The 25,564-nt window shown below is 37.8% G+C and overlaps 1 protein-coding gene and 1 pseudogene across 1 annotated transcript; both read left to right on the top strand.

The window, feature by feature from the left end:
* The first annotated feature begins 10,244 nt into the window (after positions 1-10,244).
* On the top strand, positions 10,245-11,174 carry LOC137012591 (olfactory receptor 8G17-like). The gene has a single exon (XM_067375925.1). The coding sequence runs from the start codon at positions 10,245-10,247 to the stop codon at positions 11,172-11,174; it is 930 nt and encodes a 309-aa protein (XP_067232026.1).
* A 3,441-nt stretch (positions 11,175-14,615) lies between these two features.
* LOC137012289 (zinc finger BED domain-containing protein 4-like) lies at positions 14,616-25,336 on the top strand (annotated as a pseudogene).
* Positions 25,337-25,564: the final 228 nt, after the last annotated feature.

Here is a 25,564-nt window from a genome sequence, read left to right as displayed (position 1 = left end):
TTCTAAAAAAAAACAAGTCTTTAAGCGAACTAGTGATAAATATCCCCAGAAATGTATTCCCATCCAAGGCCAACTTAAAGAGAAATGAAGAATGGGGAAGAGATTTAGCAAATTGGTTAACAAAAAAATAATTTGCTTTTTTGAAAATGTAACTTATACCCTGATAGGCAGCTAAACTGGTCCAGAATAGATAGTATAGGGGAGAGAGAAGCTATGGGGTGTGAAATGTACAATAACAAATCGTCTGCGTAAAGGGAAAGTTTATGGATCTGACCATGGAATGTGTTGCCTTTAAATGCATCATGGCTACTTCGTTACGATAGTGAGCCTAGCCGAAAACAACAGCACTGGTTTTAGGCTCAGATTGTAAATTTCAGACAGCACCTCTCTGTACTTGGAACGTTGTTCCAGCACCTCCGGAGCATAATCTTCGTAAATAGCGATAGGTGTGCCACGGTAGTGAAGTTTTCCCTTCCTCGCTCTGGCCTCACGGATGACCTTTTCCTTCTCTTGAAACTTGTGTAGCCAGATGATAACAGGCCTAGGCCTCTGCCCTGGCCTCGGTTTGTCGGACAGTGACCAGTGAGTTCTATCACATTCCTGTGGAGATTCCAGGACTCCATCCCCAATCACTTCTGCGAGTAGCTCAGAGAAGAAGACAGAGGGTCGGGGTCCTTCAATGGATTCAGGTAGTCCAATGATTCTTATATTATTGTGCCGGGACTCAAGATCCATGACTTTGGCTAGCAGTTTCACGTTGCTCTCTGTTAGCATAGCACAGGTCGTTTCCAAGGGTTTTGTGCGCTCATCCTTTGAGTTTGCATGTGTCTCGAGTGAAGCAATCTTTGAAGCGTGGTCTGTCATCGAGTTTCGAAATGGTGGTCTTGAAGTCCATAAAGAGCGACCCGGTGCTCTTCCAGAAGGTTAGCGATGACTGCCATGCTAACCTCTTCATCGTCATCTCCGCACGCCTTGGCTTTCTGATCTTTTTTGTCTTGTTTCATTGATTTGGATGGCATAATTCAAAGCCAATATGTACAGGTGCATCTCAATAAATTAGAATGTTGTGGAAAAGTTTATTTTTTTCTGTAATTCAACTCAAATTGTGTAACACGTGTATTAAATAAATTCAGTGCACACAGACTGAACTACTTTAAGTCTTTGGTTCTTTTAATTGTGATGATTTTGGCACACATTTAACAAAAACCCACCAATTCACTCTCTCAACAAATTAGAATATGGTGACATGCAAATCCTGGTTTCCTGAGCCTTCAATATGGTCTCTTAGTTTGGTTCACTAGGTTACACAATCATGGGGAAGACTGCTGATCTGACAGTTGTCCAGAATACAATCATTGGCACCCTTCACAAAGAGGGTAAGCCACAAACATTCATTGCCAAAAAGCTGGCTGTTCACAGAGTGCTGTATCAAAAGCCACCACACACAGACGTGTCAAGGAATTTGGCTACAGTTGTCATATTCCTCTTGTTAAGCCACTCCTGAACCACAGACAATGTCAGAAGCATCTTACCTGGGCTAAGGAGAAGAAGAACTGGACTGTTGCCCAGTGGTCCAAAGTCCTCTTTTCAGATGAGAGCAAGTTTTGTATTTCATTTAGAAACCAAGGTCCTAGAGTCTGGAGGAAGGGTGGAGAAGCTTGTAGCCCAAGTTGCTTGAAGTCCAGTGTTAAGTTTCCACAGTCTGTGATGATTCGGGGTGCAATGTCATCTGCTGGCGTTGGTTCACCATGAATCTATGGGGTATTGTCAAAAGGAAAATGTGAAAATGACAATGGTACTCATTACATTGAAAAAAAAAAAAAAAACTTAACTAATGCAACAATAGTGATGGTGGGTGAGTGGTGGTAATGGTGATGACAATGGTAATAAATGGGCATATACACACACCCAGACACGCACACACTTATACATTTACACATTTTTATTTCACTTCTGGAATTATGGAACTACTAGATTGTTGGTCACTGCACTATTATATTCTGTACATCTGTCTGTCTGTCAATAAAAAATTTAAAAAAAGAAAGAAAAAGCCCAGGAGAAAGGCAGAGAGGACAGGGTCGGCTTTGACTGCTGATTGAGCTTTTATTTCAATAAGAAAAATTAACAAACAAAAGTCTGTGCAACGCACAACAAAACAATCCACATCCACAGACGGGCTTCACTCCAGTATCGATCTCCCGATCTGTTCCAGCATTCTCAGTCAGCAGTCCCTCTCTCTCACACACTCCTGCTTCTCCAAGCATTTTATCCTGTCTCCGCGCCAATTACTAGAATGAGAAACAGGTGTTCGTGATTTGCATTCAACCCACTCACTCACCATGCATCTCCTGACGCTCTCTCCCATTGCAGCCTCCGCTGAACCATGCCCCCCTCGCCACATAGAGATAGTGAATTGGTGTTTTTTTGTTAAATGTGTAGCGATTTCGTACAGTAATTAATCAGTTTATGGGTGGAATGATAAATAAAGCTTTATGATTAATTATGATGCATATACCGACCCAATGGGGAATTAAACATATATTGTGAATTAATTACAACGAATTATGATCAATTACATATATGATTAGTTCTGGTTTAATAATTATTTAGAGAAACTATTAGTTTCTTATCAAGTATTTTCTATTAGTATATTATCAAAAGGAAGGTTTTTCTCTGGCCACGAGAAAGACTTCCTCTTCTAGCATCCAAACATAAAGCAAGGATAGGATCGAAACGTTAAAGTGACCTGGTTTTTGTTGAATGAGCAAAAGAACAATCAAGCATGGATACAGTGTGTTTAATATATGAAAACTACTACTACAGAGGTTATACATCTAAATACAGAATATACACATATATACAAGAGTGAAAGTAAAGAAAGGGAAAGAGAGAAGACAAATAGCAAAACTTACAAACAGTCCTTGAAAGCCAGCACGGAAATCAGTTTCTTTATCTAAGATTGAGAAACGGTACTTGCAATAGTTTAGGTGCCGCGTTTCGTAGAAGTGCTGCTGTGGTTCGTTGGCTTCTCCCATTTCCGCAGGAAGGTTTGAACCGAGGACTGGAAAGTTAGTCTTGCTGGAGATGGTGGTCCCAAAAGGAGCTGTGCGCGTGGTGGAAGCGCAGTCACCTGGGATGTCCAGGAGAGACGTGCACGAGGTAATCGAGAGACAATCGAGAGACAATCGGGAGAACACCCAGAAAAGTTGTGTGTTGGTGCTTTTATGGAAAACCACACTAACACACCTCCTTGGTTGGAATAGCTAATGATAGGTGCAAAGTTGGTGGGCAAACCTTTTCCTTTGTCTTGTCTTGTGGCTTGATTTGCATAATTCATGGAGGTATCAGATAGGAGTGTATTTTATTCAAAGTACCATTACACATAGTGCATTTTTTAGTTACTTGACATACATATGTGAATGAGATGTGGAAAGAGCTTTAAAACAAATCCAAACTTTACAGATAAGAAAAGCATGTAAAAGAAGTTCTGGTTTACAGACAAATTTATCATTAGAAATTACACTAGCACAACTACAATCCAAGCTAAGTTTATACGGTGGGAATAACTATATGCAATTTGACATACAACGGCGGTCACATTTAGGCATAATTATATTTTACACATACAGTCTTCAATGTATGTTTGTGTGTCTGTGTGTGTCTGTGTGTGTGTGGTGTGTGTGCTGGAATGTGATCTGGCACTTAGTCCACATGAGGGGCCCTTTGATGTCCCAAGAGCTAGGAAATGGGGTTCTCTGTTTTACCTCAAAGGGTCCACGGAAGTGTCAAAGGTGCTCGTCTTTCGCAGACCGGCCGGAGCCGACGTGAGATTTACAACACAGTCCAGCATGCTAAAAGCATTCTGAAGATTCCAGATTTTATTGCCCAATTATATGCTACAAATGTGAGCCAAAATTATCACAATTAAAAGAACCAAAGACTTAAAGTACTCCAGTCTGTGTGCATTGAATTTATTTAATACACATGTTACACAATTTGAGTTGAATTACTGAAAGAAATAAACTTTTCTACGACATTCTAATTTATTGAGATGCACCTGTATGTAACAAAAATTTGTTCACTTGGTAGCAAAATGGAAAAAAATTGTGGGGTTTTTGAAGCGATCATAGACAAAAACATACGGGAGCAAGACTTAACGTGTGTCTACGCCATCCCACCAAACTGGAAGTCCCACGTAACGGTTTTTATACTGTACAAACTGTATATTCTATCCCCCTGCACTACCCCTACTCCTCTACCCATCACAGGAAACTGCTTTTTTTTTTATTTCAATAAAACATTGTTTTAGGGGTGACCCTGAATAGTCAACCATTCAATGCTTCTATAGGAGGAGCCTGATTCGACTACCAATCTCACAGTCAAATATTTGCATAGGTGTTATGAGACAAGATATCAATGTCTGATTTCACATAGAACTACCGTTTTTCTCCCAATAAGTTAATAATACAGCCTATTATGATAATGCTATAAATAAAAATGTGAAAAGAAAGAAGCTTTTAATAAACATTTTTAATGTGCATGAATAAATCCAACCACCCCTGTGACAGAGTTGAGTTTCACTTTCCATGATCCGTGACTGACAGAGGAGCTTGGCGGCATAAGGCATTAAATATTTAACAATGTCTGGGATAAGAAAATCTAAACTGTGGAATTCATATTTTATGTTTCACTTGTTCAGAATGTTTGATGTGTTAATGTTTTGTAAAATGTTTAATGTTTTATAGAACATGCTGGTAATAACATAAAAAAAATAATAATAATAATAATACAGAAAACATAGACAGTGACAGTGTTTTTTGTTTTGTTTTTTTAGTTTATCCATTAGACATACTGATCTTGCCATGGTACACAGCCAGCTGGGGAGATATTGCTAGGTAGAGTTCCCTTTCCCTCTCTGTAATAGGTCATGCAAAACTTATCAAAATGGTTATCCTACTAAGTTCTTGAATCTCTGCCAGCATGTTCCAGTCTGCATTAGTAAATATTTTTTTCACTAATTTAGATCAGTAAGAGGTTCACATTGCTCTTTGGAAGCTATTGTTGGGTTTTTCCGTCCTCCCATGTTCACTGACTGCAAGGTTCTCACTTGTCTCTTGATTTTTTTATATCTCGAATGGTTTGGTTGTGGTGAGACAATGAATTTATGTTGAGATAAGGGAAACAGGATGTGTATTATAATTTCTGCATACATTGTTTGATTTTTATGAAACTTCAGCAGTATGTTGATTGTAGGAAGCTGATCACATGGATGTGACTATTGTAAGTCAAAGTTATAGCGCCACCAGCCGGCAACAGGAAGTGTGTCACTTTCAAAATGCTTTGAGATCACTAGAATAAATTCAAGACATGGCGAATGTAGACCTGTGGAAAGATTTTTGATATTTTTTTACACTGTTGCCATAGCAACAGATCAAACTTCAATATTTATTTTAGATGCTTTTGAGACTCTTAGCATACTTTGAATTGTATGAAACTCAACACACATGTTAGGATTGTCATCCAGTAGACACAGGCAAAGCCTTAGAAATGGGCAGGGAGGAGGGCCTCTATAGTGCCACCTTTTGATGAAAGTGGGGGGTTAGTTTAACCTACAGTCACCAAACTCATTGACAACTCATTGACAAACATGTTCATGTCCACAAATCTTTTGTTTCAAATCAGTGGTTCTGAGCGCCAAAGTCACGTGATTTCAGCAGTTTGGCAGTTTGATAGGTGAACCGAACCACTGATTCGAAACAAACGATTAGTGAAGCTTCAGTGCAGTGATTTGAAAAAGAGACTTTTTATACACAAACTTCAGACACTGAAATGACATAAACTATGTGGTACAGTACAAATACTTTGAGTGTCCCTTATACTGTCCCTTATTTTCCTATAAAGAACCAAGATTGTCCCTTATTTTCCTTTGCTGAAGTTGGCAACCTTACTGCCTGGTCATAAGCATTTTGCTGCTTATCGTGCCCCCATCTCCTGTGCAGGGCACTTTCAAGTAAGCTTTATCTCTTCACTAAGGTATTGAACAATGATGCTCATTATGTTATCCTTTTACAAAAGTTTGCTAACTTTTGCAGGGTACAATAGCTAGCTAAGATTAGCTAATAAAGCATTACAAAGTAAAGCGTTTTCCCTTCTGCAAGGGCATTGTATGATGAGGTTTCTCAATCTTTATCTGTGTCTATGTATTTTGAGAATTTCTTGTACCAGATCTATCATGCTGATCTGGTTAAATTCTTTTCAGGTTTTCTTGGCAAGTTCTGATGGTTAGATGGAGTTTTGTTGGCTTAGTTCTATCAAGCAGTGAGGGGGAGTCATGCTCAGGTATATCGAGTTTTAGTATTAATAAATACACTCTGTTCACGGAGCCTAATGTGAATGGAACTGGTGCCTCATTTCAACCATATTTAAAATTACACACAGAATTCTGTCAATACCTCTAGTTCCCTTTTGATACTAAACTCGTACTGTGTCTTGCTCTAATGTGCATCGGCACAAATAGGAAGCATTCTTATACAACTTTGGAACTGCTGAGTTTGAATTCAACCTCCCGTGGAACCTACGAACTCTCTGCTGCTCTAGGAATTGCACGCCGCCCTTGTTATATTCATCAGGGGTCTCATCGTACCTATGAGAAGTCTTATACTTGCCATGAATCCAACAGAGGTATTGCATCATTCAGGAGTGCACCCCTCAACTACTCGCACCAATAGATCGATGGCCACAGGGGGCAGTATCAACAAGGACCATATTCGCTCGTTGGAATACTCATCTATAAAAACTTTATCAGCTTCATCTGAAACTCTGGCCTCCTCTCCTATTAATATGGCACTACTTAATGCCAGGTCTCTTTCTAACAAATCTTTTACACTGAATGACTTTTTTAGCTCCAAGGACTTGGACTTTTTATTTCTGACAGAAATGTGGTTAACCACAGGGGATGTCAATTCTCTGGGAGAACTGACTCCGGCTAGCTGGACCTTTAAAAATTCCCCAAGATCTGTTGGCCGCGGTGGCGGTCTAGCTAATGTGTACAGAAATCAATATCGCTGCAAATGTTTGCTGGTTGATGGTTTTTCAAGTTTTGAAGTGCAGGTAATGAAGATCAATCTAACATGCCCTGTGTTCTGTGCTCTCATTTACAGACTATTGCAATTTCTCAAAATTACAGACCCTTCCTTATATGTAGGTTTGCCTAAATCCACTCTCCATCGCTTGCAATTAGTTCACAATACAGCGGTTAGACTTCTAGCAGGTACAGGGAAGAGAGTCTACATCACACCTGTTATTGCTTCCTTGTACTGGTTACCAGTTGAATACAGTGACGAATTTAAGGTTTTGCTCTGTTTATAAAGCCTTGCATGGTCTAGCACCAGAGTACATTGTCAGTCTCATTCAACCATATTCTGCAGTGAGATCTCTTCGCTCATCAAACCAGTTCCCGTCTGAAAACCAAGGGCAGCTGGGCATTTGTAACTTTGGCCCCCAAGTTGTGGAATGCACTTCCTTTCTCTGTCAGGTCCTCTACCACATTATCCACATTCAAATCTAGGTTGAAGACACATCTTTTCTCCCAAGCCTATGGTGTTGCTTGAGAGGTATAAAATGTCGTGCCACAGCTGATGACGGGCACAGTGAGTGCGTGTGATGTCTGGGGAAATCCCACGCAGAAGTGCGCAGAAACCCTCTACACTCTGGTAAAGAGTCTCCTGGAGTGGGCACGTTGCAATCTGCTTTTTTGCTGAAAGCAATGCATGTGTGGGGCATATTGAACAGAGGGGCGGACATGCTGTCATGGAGCAATGTGTTTGTGGCGAGGGGGGCGTGGTTTAGCGGGTTCTGCAACAGGAGGGAGCGTCTGGGGAAGCGCGGTGATTGAACGGGTTGAATGCAAATCACAAACACCTGTTTCTCGTTCCAGTAATTGGCGTGGAGACAGCATAAAACGCCAGGAGAAGCAGGAGCGGAGGAGAGAGAGAGAGTCTGCTGACAGTCAATGTGTGAGTCCTGCTCGTTGCTTGGAGTGAAGCCCGTCCTCGGATGTGGAGTTATTGAGTGTGCGTTGCACCGTCCTTTTGTTTGTTTTGTTTGATATTTTCTCTGGTGAGAATAAAAAGACTGTCAGCAGCCAAAGCCGATCCCTGTCCTCTTCCTTCCCTCTACACAAGAACCTTACCACAGTGTTCTTGGTGCACAGCCCACGATGAAGACCCATCTGCATGTGACATATGCTTGATATTGTCATTCCTTCAAGATTTGTTGGATAAGGGTCGTACACCCTCCACTCTTAAAGTCTATGTTAAGGCTATAGCAGTCTTCCATGCTCCTATAGCTGGACAGTCGGTGGGCAGGAATAACCTTGTTGTCCATTTTTTTAGGAATCTAGGAACCTAAACCCACCTCACCCCTTCACTGTCCCTACCTGGGACCTGTCCACAGTTCTGAGGGGCCTTAAGGGCCCTCCCTCTGAGCCTTTACAATCTGCCGACATTACGTCATCTGTCACTCAAAACCGCTCTGCTGGTAGCTTTGGCATCCATCAAACAAGTAGGAGACTTGCAGGTGCTCTCCATGAGCCCTTCCTGCCTTGAATTCAGGCCCAATGACTCCAAGGTCATCCTGAAGTCAAGGCATGGTTATGTTCCCAAAGTTCTCTCCCCATGTTTAGAGCTCAGGTGATTACTTTCTCCACACTTCCTCCTTCTCAGGATGATCAGGAGCTGAACTTACTCTGCACAGTCAGAGCTTTAAGAGCTTACATTGATCATTCCACCTCATTCAGGCAGTCAGAACAGCTTTTTGTATGCTTCGGGGGCCACACCAATGGGCATTCGGTCACAAAGCTAAGGCTATCCCTAATGACAGGTCTTGTCTTAGTTGAGTTTGACCATAGCTTGAACTCGCTAGAATTTTACACGACACCGACTATGTCCGGGGCATCGATTATTGGCATTGCCATATCTCCTGCATGCTCTCAGCCCTGCTTGGAGTACCTAGGTTTCGCTGATTTACTCTGTGTCGTCGCTTCAGTCAAAATCCGATTGCAGAAATCCAAAATTCAGACGAGATCCAATGCAAGACACATGCTTATATAGCCAGATGCCCCGCCCATTTTGGCGGGCTCTGGCGGGCTTCTTCATTGGTTCATTTTATTATAACTGCCCGAACCAATGGCCGTGCAGTTTCACTGCATGATTGAAAAAGTCTTCAGAAATCGGACAAAAAGGTGTTTTCTCCATAGCTTCTAGCTAAACATAGACGCAGTACTCATTCTGTCCTAACCCTAAGGGAACCGAGGTTACTTTAGTAACCGAGTACGTTAAAGGTGCTATCATAAATGCATTGTTTTTAGTTTTCATTTGGTATCTTAGTATGGAAACACCACCCATAGTTAAAATCAGATCTAATCCAAAACCCCTCCAATCTCCTTCCTATAGCAAGATGCATTCTGATTTCTTCAGTGATGTTTTGCCTCTGCCAACAGCTCGTATGCGTACTGTCAAAAGCCAAAGTTTTTAAACATTATAATTGGCCCCACATTTGGCTTTATATGATTTGTTCTGCATTCGCCACTTTAAAATGCTAAAAAAAGCAATACAAAACATTACATCCTCAAAAGGTGTTGCATATGTATCTTGAAAAATTTCATAAAAGAAATGTATCATTGTGTCATAAATCATTTTTCAAGATTTGCAGGTTGTAACTTTACTTGTTACCATAAACACACAATCAGCAGCCTCATTGCTCATGGCAACAAATTCTACAAATAACCCCCACCCCCTCCCACCAATGGGGTGTTGTCTATGTCACAGAAAATAATATAAGCCACACATTAAAAGGCCTGAAACTATTTTGAGAAAAAACAAGTCATACTAATTGACCTAATCATTACTGAGAGAATAGTAGGCAGAGTGAGGCAAAATGCTGCTGTTACATTTATAAACTAAAATTCAATGCTGATAAAGTTGGTTGCTACTTCACAGTAGGCAAATATAATTTTGCTATTACATTTTTATAAAACCTGATTTTTTTTTTTTTTTTTATGTTTGTGTGTTAAGCAATGTATGTATCTCTTAAAAAACAGTTGTACCCATGAGCATGCACAGGGAAATGCTGTTCATTTGTAATTTTACACAAAGTGGTAAGGTGATATGTTTAAGACAATATATAATTAATAATGTCTGTTAATGTATTATGTTATTGTGTTTCAGGTTTGTGTACAGCAACCAATGGACAACCTGACATTCACAACCAGCATTCTCCTCATGGAGGGACTGAAAGTTACATCTCAGTCATCTCAACCTGTTTTCATCCTCCTTCTCTTGACTTATGTCTTTACAATGGTATCAAACATTGGACTTATATTTTTGATATCAACAGAGAAGAATCTGCATGACCCAATGCATTTTCTATTCTGCAACTTGCCACTGAATGACATACTAGGAACCACTGTCATTATGCCACGTTTGCTGCAGGATATTTTAAGGGACACCTCAGAGCGCTATATATCATATGCAGAGTGTGTTATTCAAGCTTATTTTGTGCATGTATTTACAGCAGCATGTCACTATGTGCTGATGATCATGGCCTTTGACAGATATGTAGCTATATGTAATCCATTGCGATACACATCTATAATGACCAATAAAATGGTCATTAAATTATCAGCATTTGCTTGGGGCCTGGCAATTATTTTAGTGGCAATTATGATAGGACTCACTCTGCGTCTGTCTCACTGTAGGTATAAAATTGAAAACCCTTTCTGTGACAATGCCTCACTGTTTAAACTGTCCTGTGAAAATGTAGTCATAAATAATGTGTTTGGACTTGTTTATACCATTGTTGTACTCAGTCTCTCAGCGATGTGTATTTTCATAACATATGTCAGGATTGCTACTGTATGCATAACCAGCAAAAACAAATCCCTCAACAACAAAGCCATAAAAACCTGCAGCACTCATTTAACTGTTTATTTAATCATGTGTGTTTCTGGAGCTACTTTTATTTTACTTCATCGTTTTCCTGAATACTCTGACAGCAGGAAACTAGCTAGTATACTGTTTCACATTGTACCACCGGGATTAAATCCCTTAGTATATGGTTTACAAACCAAAGAGATAAGACAAAAGATTGTAAAACACTGGTGTAGAAAAAAGTGAATTCCTCAATGGATGATGTATCTTCATAACATAGTCATTATTATTTTAATGGATTTTGAGTGTGTGAAAATAATATTTACTGTTTAGCTAAGAATAACCATAGTACTGTAACACTGCAAACACTGTAACTGTTCTGTACTCAAATCCTTTTCAGTATTTATCAGGTGTTTGTAAAAATTTTTTACAAACACCTGTTGACTTAAAAAATTAACAAATTTAAATAAAGTTGTAAGCACATATTACCTGGAAAAATTAAATAAATAAATGACAAGAAAAGAGCACATGTTTATTCTGGTTCACTATAAGAACAAAAAGCACTTAAAAAAATACTTTAAAATTCTTTAAATATAGAACAAAAAAGGCACATATGTGCATAGGATGCAACAAAGCTGGGTTAGCAACAAAACCTGGTAAAAAAACAAAACCAAAAAAAAAAAAAAAAAATTAATAATTTAATTTTTTTAAATATTTTAGATAGTGTCTAAGACAGATAGATAGCTTCTTTAAACTGCTAACATGATCACAGCGCACTAGGCGGGCGTGGTTTCAGCAACCAGGCACCTCAGTTCCAGCCATGTCCCGCCTCTTTGCCCATTTTCAGTTACCTGGGATTGACACGTGATGACGCGCTGCTATGGCTATGACCACTTTTTCACTTAAAAAATGCTCTTCAGAAATCTACGGGTGACGTCTATGGAAGCACATGCAATCAGGGTATCTTCTGTTCATTCATGTTTTGATTTAATATTGAAATCAGAAAAATTAAAACGAAAAAACAAAAAACTGGCTGGATTTTTCTTTTTTCGTTCTGGGGTTGGAAACAAGCAGTTTGAATATTCGATCTCTACATGTGGGCGGGAATGAAACGCCTCTTTCCGCTGATTGGTCAACGAGATGTCAAACCGTGTCATCAGTTGTTCATTGGTTCCGCTCAACAGAATAAAAGTCCCTCGCTCTACAGCTGTAAAGATTCTTAACACTTTTATTCTACATTTTATCTCTTTCTCATCAAATAGTCAGACTAGTGAATGGCTTGACACAAATCGTTCTGATGCAGAGTCAGGGCTTAATTCTGTGTAGACATTAATCCATCACGTGAAATATTAGTTTATCGCATAAATATTAATTTACTTTGCAGCTGCACACAACTACCCCCAGCCTACAACTTCGATACATTGAGTTTAAAAATGTCATAATCAGATATAGAAGTACTATAACAACAAATAAATTTGTGATTTAAAAACATACCAATACTGTGTATTGTTTTATCAATATTACACCAAAGTAAAGTCAATTAAATATTATTTTAAATAATTAAAATTGCATTTATTCTGATGAGGGTAAGGTTTTTGGCCTGTCCATTGCTATGAATGGTCTTTTTCAGCAGGACTTTTAATTTGCAAATTGAATGCAAAATGATACAAAAACACATTTGCATATTTTTCTAAGTATAATCTTATTGACAAGCAATGTTTTAGCATAATTATTTTTCATAAAATATAAATCATTTTATCAGTGTCCGCTATTTCATGTCAACCCTGTTACCCTCACCAAAAAAAAACAAAAAACTGTAAAATAATGGTACATTCCAGTGACATCATTTCCAGGAAGTTCACTGAGGGGGGATATCATGCAATGTCAAACCTGTTATCATTTTTGATGTATATATATATATATATTTAATTTTACACTTATTTATTTTATGTAATATAATCATTATCTACAAGTAATATCCTTTCAAAGTGTACGACATGTGCTTTTATGATTTGGTCTGTTAGTCTGTTACTTTTCCAGAGTAACAGGTCTTGACATGTGGGTAACAGGGATGACATTCACCTCAGCCACACTGATTTTCTGATTTTTCTGTGTAAATTTGAAACATTTAAAAAAGTCATCCCATGTGTATTATTTATCTAATGTCTTTATTATTCATTGTGGGTGACATCAGTTACATATTTTATTTAGTCAGTATTTTTAGTATTGCTGATACACTGAATCTCATAATCAAAGTATTAACTATTTAAATACTTTTAACATTGTGTTAATTTTAATTTGATTTTATATTTTCACTATAATACACTTTCACAGATGATAGTAGCATGCCATTAAGAGCAGCAGAACAACAAATGCGCTACCACACTCGCCGAGATGCGGATCCTGAAAGAAGGGCAAAATACCTTGAATGGGAGAAGCAGAAATGGAGGAAAGACAGAAAGCAGGGGAAGAAAAAAAGACATTCAAGATTGTGGCGAGAGAAAGCAGAGGTTACAGCGAAGAAAATGGAGAGCAGCCCAGGCAAAGTGTAGGACAGCTAAAAAGGCAGCTTCAGTTGCACTCAGCAGCCTGTCCACACCTCCAGTGAGCCCAGAATCACAACAGCCAGATCGACAAGAAGCTGGTCCTTCAAGGTCAGAATAGTAAAAAAAAAATATATAAATTATATATATATATATATGTATATATATATATATATATATATATATATAGATAGATAATATACACACATGTAATGATGAGACAAACAGCATAAGACTAACAGTATAAGCAGTGCATTGAGACATAGGACAATGAATTCAAGAATACAAGTATAGAATAAATAGAGAATATACAGACACAAGTATAGAATAGCTATAGATCAAGAATAGATATAGAACAAGTATACTACACAAGACCTAGATTTATCGTAGTGGAATTCAACTTATATATAAGGTTACATTTTTTGGTTTACGATTACATTTCAGGCAACATCAAACAGGAAGAAAACGTTCAAAAAGACACCACAAAAAAAAAAAAACAACTGACCTTTTGTCATGCCTGGAAAGAGAGCTGCAAAAGGAACGTAAAGAGAAGGAGAAATTCAAGAAGAGATACCAACGACTAAAGAAAAAAACACTGTCCCCAAATCCAAGTTCAACCGTGAGCTGCACACTTTGCCCAATGTTGTTAGAAGACAGTTTTCCATACTGCACTAACCAAAGACCTCAGTGACTGGTATCACAATGCCAGTGGTGAAAAAGAGAGGCAGTTAATTGCAAAAATATGTGCAGGTGGAAAATAGTACAGAAGTACAGGCTTAGAAAGTATGCTCAGGCGGTTTTGGGGTTCTCAAAGAAAAGGTGAAAATACTCTGACAAAACCCCACTCACATTCACACGAGAAGGAAACACTCGGACAGCTGATGCAATAAAAGACTGCATGAGGCTGTTCTTTGAACGGGATGATGTGAACCGTTTCACTACTGGAAGGAAGCAGACAAAGACAAAAAGCCAACTTAAAAAGCAAAAAAAAAAAAAAACGATTCCTCATTGACACAATGAGAAAAGCGCACAGAAAGTTCTTGGGAGAATACCCAAACATAATAATTTCTTATTATTTTGTCACCAGCGTCCATTTTGGGTAGTCAATCCAAGCCTGTCTGAGAGAGAGACTTGTTTGTGCAAGATGCATGAAAACCTTGGCTTCATCACAAACAAGCTCTACCACCTGAAGTTACTAAAACACTGCAACACTGAGGAGTTGGTAGAACAGGTTGTGTGTAACTCCAAGAACAAGAAGTGCATGTATGGCCAGTGTGAAGCGTGTAAGCAGAATGGTTGTCCTGTTATTACACCATACAATCCAACAGCCCTTGTTTCATATTCCCAGTGGATAACAGAAGAGAAGCAAAGATCAGAGAGTGGCAAAACTCAATCATTCAAAATCACTGGCAAAAAAGAGATGGAGACCACCACGGAAGCCCTCGTTGACTTGTTCAATGAACAGTTGTCAAAATTCAAGTGCCATATTTTTAACATCAGCCATCAATTTGCCTTCACCAGAGCACTCAAGAAAGAACTGTCCAGTCATGAGTGCATAATACATGTGGACATTTCAGAGAATTACGGATGTAAATATAGCTCTGAAGTCCAAGCTGTGCATTTTGGTGCTTCACATCAACAAGCCACACTACATACTGGTGTTCTATACCCAGGACCAAATGCCACACCTCTCTGTTTCTGCACTGTGTCCTCATCCAGACAAAAGGGCCCACCTGCAATTTGGGAACATCTCACGCCTGTGCTAAACTACATCAGACAGGAATACTCTGCTGTGAAGGTGCTGCATTTTCTAAGTGATGGTCCCTGCACACAATACCGGCAACGTGGAAACTTCTACCTCTTTTGCACAGAACTGTACAAAAGAGGCTTCGCACAAGGCACATGGAATTTTTTCGAAGCAATCCGTGGCAAGGGGGCTCCTGATGGATTAGGAGGTGTGCTTAAGAGACAAGCAGATGATCTTGTCAGCAAAGGCCATGACATACCAGATGCAAGGGCACTGTTTTCAGCACTGTCCAAAACACAAACTTCCATCAAGCTGTTTTATGTGGAGGAAGAGGATATAGAGAAGGCAGTGCAGGCTATGCCTCAAAACATCCAACCAGTTCCCTCAACCATGCGCCTACATCAGGTTTTGACACTGGCAAGAGGTAGCCTGATCTGCCGTGATGTTAGTTGCATGTGTGTAGCTATGAAGAGGCTTGAATGCCAATGTCCTGGCTCCCAGTCCTTCAGTTTTCTGTGTGACCAAACTCCAATCCAACACAGTGCAATTGACTGGAACAGTTCAGAGGTCATTGGAAAGTGGTGTGTAGTCAGATATGATGATGACCTTTATCCAGGAATTGTGATGGAAACGGATGACTCCTATGCCCAGGTCAAATGCATGCACAGTGCAGGTCGAAATAAATTCTTTTGGCCTACCGAGATGATGTACTCTGGTACCTGTATGATGGTGTGGTTTGTTTCATCCCTGCTCTCCAGCCAGTCACTGCCTGCCATATGGAGATCCAGAGAGACATATGGTTGGAGCTTACTCAGTAAAATGAGTAATTTCTCTGTCGATTTGCCTTTGCTGATATTTCTAACATCCTTAATAGGTTTTTCACTTTCATTTTTGTGCTCTTAGTTGTTGATCTTAGCTTGTTTTGAATGACTGTTCTGTTTATTACACTGCAAGTTTTTAAATCTCATTTGTTGTGGTGAAATGTTTTCCCTCCTTTGATATGAAAACAAGCCTGTTCACATTCTCTTTTATCAGCTACCAAAAATGTAAGCTTTGAGCTAACAGTTTTTCTTTTCTTTTTTCCCTTTTTCCTTATTGCAACTCCTGTTATGTGCTGGCTGTGGTTATTTGGTTTTAATGCTGCCAGTTGGTTTTGTTAATGACTAGGGGTAGCTGATTAGTCTTAATAAACTTTTTTTTTTTTTTTTTAATTACTAATGCATCCATTTCAAATAATTTTCAATAATGAATCACTGTATGTGCAATTACAAACAAGAGCTGTAAGGTGAAATCTTCGCCACAATCTTGCAGTGTTCAAGAGTGTGAAACCAAATTTCAGCATCAAGATCTCGAGGTCTGGTTTCAGATGATCACAAGAATACCCATCTGATCATCTTCCTCGCCTAATAATTAAACCAGATCATACATATTTTAAGTTCTGTGAGGAGACACACTGACACAGACAAAACAGATGGATGGATGAGTCTAATGGGTCTACAGTACCCTTAAAACATTAGATCTCTTAGAAATGTAATGTTTCAGTAATAAAGCTATGCAAAGTGAATGCAAAACAATATAATGTAAATTAAAAAGAAACTTTACAGTATTATGTAAACAAATATGTAGAGTACATGCTGAAGAATGTGTAACTTCATCCCTGTTACTCTGGTCAGTCCTGTTACCATTATATATATATATATTTATATTTATACAACAGTTCTGTCTGGTTCTCGAATCTGATTGGCTGATAGCCATGCAATATTTCAGTGATAACAGCACTCCTACTGTCTTTTCACCGTTTGTTTCACTCTGCTTGAAGTGACCGTCATGGCGGCCGATCAAATCAACCGTAATTTTTACAAATACTACTTCTTGTACCACGAACTGTAGTTTTAATAGTTTTTTAGGCGAGAATGTAATTGTTTAGACCTGAAATATGTGACTCATATTTAATAACAGCGCCTATTTTACAATTAGTTTTGACGTTTTCGGAGATGCGATCTCGAGTGCGTCAGCGGCCGTTCAGTGCTTCTGTAACCGCCGAGAACAGCTTCATCTCGGCCAGTGCCTCGGGGATTTGCCGCTGGCTCTTATAGTGGTTAAACACGAGACATAATTCAATTTGAGTACATAGAACGGGCAGTCTTTGGTCTTATTGATCTATTATTTGTTCCAGAGCATATTCAAACTGCTTATTTGTTTCCAACCCCAGAACGAAAAAGGAAAAATCAAGCCATTTTTTTTTTTGTTTTTCTGTTTTCATTTTATAAAAGAAAAACAAAAAAAAGTGTTTTTCTCATTTTTCTGATTTCAATATCAAATCAAAACATGAATGAACGGAAGATACCCTGATTCACATGTCTAGCAATATTCGATTTAAAAAGAATTATGCAAAATAGCAAAGCAAAATGTAAAATGACAATGCATTTCTGTATTTTAATTTACATTTTCCATATGTGCAATGTTTGGAGCAAAATGATCATTCAAATTCAATAATATAATTTACATTTGCTGTTTCCTAAAGTAGTATTAACATATAATTTAAACATGTATTTTAACGCTTTATAAGTTGCAAAATTAAATGAAAATGTATTACAGAAATTATTATATATGTTTAAATGTGTTTTTAGAATTAAAACAAAAAGCAAACCTTGACAATGAGCAGGTTCATATTCATGTGTCTAGTGTGTGTGAGGCTGACTGAACTTTGTGTTTTGTATGTGTTAGTTTGGGAAAATAATCTGTCCTCAGTGTGTACATGTCAATGAGTGTTTTATCATTACAGATGGGTTAAGTGAAATGTCAAATTTTGACAAGCCGATATTTCAGATTGAATCTTATGAACAGACGATACAGAACATGGGACAAGCTTTAAGTGGATTGGATATCCAGCTCTGTCTGCTAATGGTAATTATGACTTTTGTCATGTATGATGTTGATTTTAATTATTCTCTGGATTAGTATTTTTAGGAACATTTATATAAATTGGAATTATGGAATTAAAGATTGCCGTTCATGGGTTAAAAAAAAACCCTTGTCTAAATTCAACTGAGGGTCTAAATTTAAACACTGTCTTCTTTGTTTGATCAAAATGATAAACTTAAATGTTATAAGATTTGACAGCAGAGACAAAGTGACACATTGGCTAAGTCACTAGTAAATTATCCAGAGAAACCCCTCAAATTTATGGAAGGCCGGTGGGCAAACAAAGGAGGAGTGAATATAATTGATAAAAGTTTTATTCATTATTGTTTTTCTTTTGTTTTTGTTTTTTGTTTTGTTTTTTATCCATTAAATGGATGCATGACATTAGATGTCTAGAGAAATACAATTTATGTAATAAGGGTTGAAGGTGAAAGAAGCTATCAGGCTGTTTGTGCAACCTAGGGATTTGAGAAAAACAATAATTTGGTTTCTGCAAAACAATAGAGATAAGTGGGACTGAGACAGTAACGATAATATATTTTTAGATCTGCAGACTAACAATTTGATGGGATAGAGTGACAAAATTATAAGCAGTTAAAAATTATTATGATGAAAAAAAAAAGTGAAACTGTTTCAAAAACAGCTTTAAAGAAATTGATAATGTCTTATAGTACAACATTTGTATAATTTATAAGTGTTATGGAAGAAAATCTGTCCGTTTGTGTTTTTGTTTGACAATTTTGGTGCAGTGAGTAATAATGAAAAAGATCCCTGCTGAAGAAGAGGGTTAAGATTTTGGTCATTAAGATTTTGGTCAGCCTATGCAGTCATAATTGAGTTTAAAACTGACTTTAACAAACCATTCCCATGAATTTCCAATCCGTGGATTCAGATTTGTAAACCATACCTTTGGTTTTTCAATCCATACCCACAAATTCATATTCTGTGTGCAATTCGTTCACATGGATTTATAAACTTCACTCATGGATTTGTGGCCTGTCCCTCATTTTAGAAGTCTGTGCTGAGTGATCGACTATGGCTCACCTATCAGTTACATTTACTGCTTTTACAGTAGAATTATATGATAATGTAGGCTAGTAAAATAATAATGTTGTAAAATAATAATAATAATAATTGGTAATAATAATAATGATGATATGCGCAAAATTATGTTTCTACTGGTAGGTGCCCACATTCCATACAATTATGGAATTAATATACATTAATTATAGCCTACATGGTATTAATTTTCAAGAGTAGGCTACTGTCTTTTTTCTCTGTGCGATGTTGCGCTTTATTAATTCATTACACAAAAGTTATTTGTGTCTCTCGCAAAGAGAGACACACAGACAGAAAATGCATTACCAACCAAACACAAACACATTATTTACATTTTGTAAATTAAAATGCAATTTATCATCTTGTAAAAAAAATAACAGAAAGCAATATTTTCTGCCAGGTTATTATCATTATGTTGTAATGTTGAACATAACAGTAAAATTGTGTGTATTATAACCCGCTGGGGCCCTATGAGAGGGGAACCACTAATCAGAAAGGTTCCCGAATCTTAATTGACTTTTTGACTGGTTACAATGGAGAGTATCTAGTGTTTTTCAGTGAGTGTTCGGCCTTGTCCAGAAATGGAACCCACAGGATCTGCACCAATGATTATTAGGCTAATAATAATGATTATTATTATTAATAATAAATCCTATTTCCGGAAATGGATGAGCACTCACAGGATCATTTTGGGTCATTTTGGTAAAAACATTTTGGTTACATAGTGACAAATTAAGGATTAACAAGTAGAGTGAGAAACACATTTATAATGAGACAATGATTGAAGAACGTCTAGGTTACTATTGTAACCCCCATTAGGGAGGCAGATGCTGGCAAGCCGTGGAGTGCCCAATGCACAAAAGTTTTAGGAATATATTTAGGAACTGATATTTATATTGTTGGGGATAAACAGTTTAAGACCCTTAAGACCAGATATGTTGAATAAAGACCCGGAGTCAAACTTTAAAAAAATAATAAATCGAAGAAAAATTTAATAGTTTGCAGAAGAAGAATAGAAGAATAGTTTGCAGTTTCATCAGCAGAAGCCAGCTTCAAGTCTCCCAAAGAGTTCGTAGGCCGCTCTGCGTACATTCACATTTCCACAACAATTATACTCTAACAGAGTCAACTAACTACGTCATTACTTTAGGTTGGATGATTCTGATTGGCTAAAAATAGACAAGATTAGAAATTTTCCACACGTGGACAGATAGTAAGAAGCATATCTCCCTTTGTCACGGTGATGACGAGGGGGACCCTAGATTTAGGTACCGGATGTCCTTTTGGGGTCATGATGTGGCGTCTGCTGGTCTCAAGCAGAATGCCAGTTCTCCAGTACAAAGGGACCTGCACAAAACACTTAGCGCACATACACAGATACACATGATTCACAGCTTCTTCAAGGCTGAAGTTGATCTGAGCTCTGCTCTGAGCAGGAAACTTTCCCCAAAACATACTGATAACATGTTCTTTTCTCTCAGTGAGAGGTGCAGAGGAAAATAGATCCTTTAACATACATTGAAGAAGTCATTCTAATAATTTAACAGACATTTAAATGTTGATAAATAACTTAAAAGATATATATTGGAGCGGCAGTGGATTCTAGAATCCACCCCTTCAGTCCCCCCTTAAACCAAAGGAACAATTTAAGAATCTGTCAGTAAGGTTTATAAACTAAGGGGACTGATTGCAAAACTGTGGCCATGGATTTACGGGGCTTTTTTTTCTCTCTCTCTCTCTCTCTCTTTCCTCAAGGTGACTTCCTCGGCTTCGTAGTTAACAGACTGGCATAAATAATAATAATAATAATAATAATAATAAAAGGGTCAAAAATCAATTTATTTTAATTAACCAAAATTTTTTAATACAACAAATAAAAAATACAAATAAAATAAATAAATAAATCCTTTCCTTTTTGATTTAAACATTTATATTTAATCACATTTTTGATTGGTATAACAAATACTTTTTATACAGTGCATTTCTTGTGCAGCTATTGAATATAATTAGTCACAGAGGACTTACATTCTGAAACAGAAATTAAAAATATAATAAACAAAATCTTTAAGGTTAGGAATCAATGCATAAAATTTTATCAGTGGCTGTGATCATGAATAAGTTTTCCCTTCTGGGGTGATAGTATCATGGAAACACCTTTGAACCACATATTAAAAGGTGACAGCTGGGAAAAACTTCTTCAGTGAAGACTGTGACTTTATCAAACAACATATGAATCAGATCTTTAAAGCAATAAATCAGCTAGCTTAGTAATAACAGAATACATCTGCAGTAAGTATGTGCCACTTTATTAGACATTCAACTAATACTAGGTAACTACCAAGCATTTCAAAACTATACAACATGTTTCTAAGACCATTGACATTTCTATTTATATGCAAAACATTAAAGTGTTTCCATATTTTGCAAAAATTCTGATTGATTTTCCTCATTAGCACATGTAAAATAGTGTGGACTGTGAAATTTGTTCAGACAACAAGCAGTGGTGGACAGTAACGAAGTAAATGTAATTCGTTACTGTACTTAAGTAGCTTTTTTGCGTATCTGTACTTTACTGAAGTATTTCAATTTGGGGAGACTTTTACTTTAACTCCACTACATTTCAAAGTCAAATATCTTACTTTTTACTCTACTACATTTTCAAAATCAGTCGTTCCTTTTTATTTATGAGTGGATAAAAACTTAACTGGTCAAACGAGCCACCAATCACAGCACGCGTTTAGTTTTGAACTTGTTTTACTTGCCCCTGTTGTCTCCTTGGCAACAGCGCGAATATAGGGTTCAACGTGAGTGACATGACATCACGTCAATGCAACAGGCATAACATTGAGTCCTGATAAATGATGGAAGAAACTAACGTTACTGACTCTAACATGCCACAACACCCATGGCCTTATTTACGCACTTTTTTTGAAATTATTGAAAAGAAGAACGAGTCCTTCATTTTTAAGTGCCTTCTCTGCCTGCCTCGGCCCTGTACAATTTCGTCATACAAGAATTCTCCTTCCAATCTAAGGAAACACGTAGAGGTAAGCCATTTTCATTTCACATTTTTTTTTTTTTTTAACGAGAAATCTAACAATAGCTTGCAGAAAACTGTTTTATTGTGTATGTTAAAATATAGACTATGTAGCGTCACCATGGACATTGTACACGTCGTCAGCTAAGTTAGCTGTTTCATCATATTTCATAGTATTTGTTTTTGAAACTTTTCAAGCTGAGGGCTCTGATATTGTGAAATTCGATGTTAACATGTTATGTTGGAATATAAATTCTATTTTGAATAGTTTTACATGCAGCGTATTCGATTCCATTTAGCATTTTTCACAATACATATAGTTTCAAAGTACCTTTACAGAAAGTATGTCTACATTACAATTTAAAGTGATCTGTTATCAGAGGTGACTGTGTCCAAGTTATCTATGTCAGAAATTTACAGTTCTAAGATAATAAAAATCATGCTGTTACTAGCTAACATCTTATTTTAATTTAAAGTAATTATTACAAGTTGGAACATAATGATTACATTATACGAAAATTTAGCATTGGTGCATGTATGATGCTAAAACAGTTGACTGGTGGAGTGCTCCTTTTTAACAGTGATTGTTATTTTCAAAAGTTCAGCTTCCAAAGACTGTGATCTAACTAAGCCTATTCTGAAAATAATGTACACTGTAGCATACATCTATGACATGCTAAAAGCACATGAAATGCTTATTTTATTTAATCAAAGAGAGGAGACTGATCTCTGGTTTAACTTAATGTTTTGAATGTTTCCTTTTTGCAGAGAAAACATGGTAGCCACATGCAGAGATATATTGCCCTAACAGCGCCAAGGAAAAGAATAATGGAGAGCGAGGAGGCTCCTTCAACCTCCAGACAGTTGAAGTTGAGAGAAACCAAGCTAGTCACACAGAAGAATGTTGATCATGCAGTGTTGAATTTTGTGATCCAGAGTCTACAACCCTTTAGTGTGGTGGACCAGCCATCATTTCAAGCTTTCTTGCATGAACTTCAGCCTAACGCCTCTCTCATGTCAAGGACCACTCTGCGACGTAAGATGGATGAGGCAGTACTTGAAATGAAGAAAAATCTAAAAAAAGCAATGTCAGGGATCGATTTCATAGCAACGACAACAGATTGTTGGAGTTCAAGGAGAAGAGGTTTCATCGGTGTCACTGGCCACTGGGTTGATCCTAACAGTCTGGAGAGGTGCTCAGTAGCACTAGCATGCAGGCAGCTCAAAGGTTCGCACACTTTTGATGTTTTGGCTTGCACACTAAATGACATACATTCTGAATTCGGCATACAGAATAAGGTTGTTCGAACTACTACGGACAATGGGTCAAATTTTTTAAAGGCATTTCGTATATATGGACAGCAAGATGAGAACAATAACTCTGCTTCAGGTGAGGCTGAAGATGATGAGATCAGTGACGAGATGTGTGGTGATGATGTGGACGTGGATGTGGATGGTGTTGAGGTGGACTTTGTAGAGGTCACAGCTGTTTTAGATGAAGATGATGGCTTACAATTCCAACTTCCGAAACATCATCGATGTGCCTGCCATTTATTAAACTTGGTTTCCACAGTGGATGCAGCAAAAGCCTGTTCAAATGAAGCCTACAAGAAGCTGTCCCGATCAGCATTCGCTAAGTGTCATGCACTATGGAATAAGTGTGGCAGATCTGCTGCTGCTGCAGAAATTATAGAAGACACTTGCAAAATTCAGCTGATCCGCCCCAACGCAACAAGGTGGAATTCCTTATTTCTCGCCATTGAGAGAATTCTTCGTATAATTAAAGATCAGGGAGAGGGGGCTATCAGAACCGTCTGCACTTCATTCAAGTTGCCAATGTAAGTGCTGTTTTTTTTTTGTTTGTTTTTTTTTTCTTCCATTTCTTTAAATTCATGTTCCAGTAAAGATAATGGTAAACACCATGTTTTTTTTGTTTTTTAACTCATTACTTTGAATAGTTGTTTGACTACTCCATGCTCAGTAAGGATTGGATAGGAGTAGATACTGGGAGAAGTACAAGAATTTATGACTCTTGAGGGCCTAGTAATTCCACTGTTTGTAAAATGACACACACACACACACACACACACACACACACACACACACACACACACACACACACACACACACACACACACTTAAAATTGTAATGACATGAAATTATTAATTGTTGTTGTTTCAATGTGTGATAGGCTGAGTCCAGTTGAAATTGCCTTTCTGGAGGAGTATGCCAGGACCATGAGCCCCATTGCCAAAGCCCTCAACATTCTTCAGGCTGAAATCGATGTTCAGATGGGATGGCTTCTGCCTACTCTGACCCTCCTCATCTCGAAACTTGACCGAATTGGCATTACCTCCAGGTACTGCAAACCTCTGGTTGGTGCCCTACAAGAAGGCCTGCAGCAGCGGTTTGGAAACATGCTGGTAGAGCCAGAGTTTATTGCGGCTGCAATACTTGTCCCGAAATTTAAAACATCCTGGACATCGGATGAAAGCATTGTCAAACTAGGTAAGATTATTTTATTTTTATTTTTAAAAGTGTCATTAGTTAAAGATTCTGAGAAACTGAGCCAAATGTTTTTTTTTTAAGATATCCAACTAAAATTTTATCTTGACATTCTCAATTTGTTTAGGTTTGTTTAAATACTGTTCTTTTGACATTTTAATCTGGAGAAATGTGTGAATATATTAAAGTTTTGATTCTTAGCATCTATGCGAATGTCCATTTCAGGGCTGGACTACATCAAGGACCATCTGGAGGAAGAGACTTTGAATCATCCGCCAGCTGATGGTTCCAGTGGCTCTGAGGAAGAGGACTTCTTTGCGAGCATGAAGCCTACTCATGGTCAGGAAGGTATCAAGCAGTTAGATGGCTACCTTGCCTGCAAAGCTGATGACAAAGACATTCTCAAGTCCTTCATCAGTCTGTAAGTTGTCTTTGAAGCTCAATACTGCTTTACCTGCCTCTGCAGCTTGTGAACGTCTTTTCAGCACAGCAGGGCTTATTTTCAGTCCCAGGAGGGCAAGAATGGACTCACACAACTTTGAGAATCAGCTCCTTCTCAAGCTGAATAAAAGATATTGCCACTTTAGTTAGATCTTCAGTGCCATAATGTACTAGCATGCTCACCAAAAGTACACTTAATGGAATGCTGATTAATAATGTTTACTGCCACAACTATTGTTCATTGCCATTTGAGGCTTGTTATTTTAGTATGTCACTTGTGATGATAGGTTATGTAATTTGTTTTGAGATTTTCACACTATGCTTAGGTCACCTTAGTTGATATATTTAATTTATTTATTTATTTATTTTTTTTTTTTA

Source organism: Chanodichthys erythropterus, chromosome 22 (assembly GCF_024489055.1).
Source record: "Chanodichthys erythropterus isolate Z2021 chromosome 22, ASM2448905v1, whole genome shotgun sequence".
Lineage (NCBI taxonomy): Eukaryota > Metazoa > Chordata > Actinopteri > Cypriniformes > Xenocyprididae > Chanodichthys > Chanodichthys erythropterus.
The sequence above is the reverse complement of the archived record's forward strand: the minus strand, read 5'-3'. Positions and strand labels throughout refer to the sequence as shown.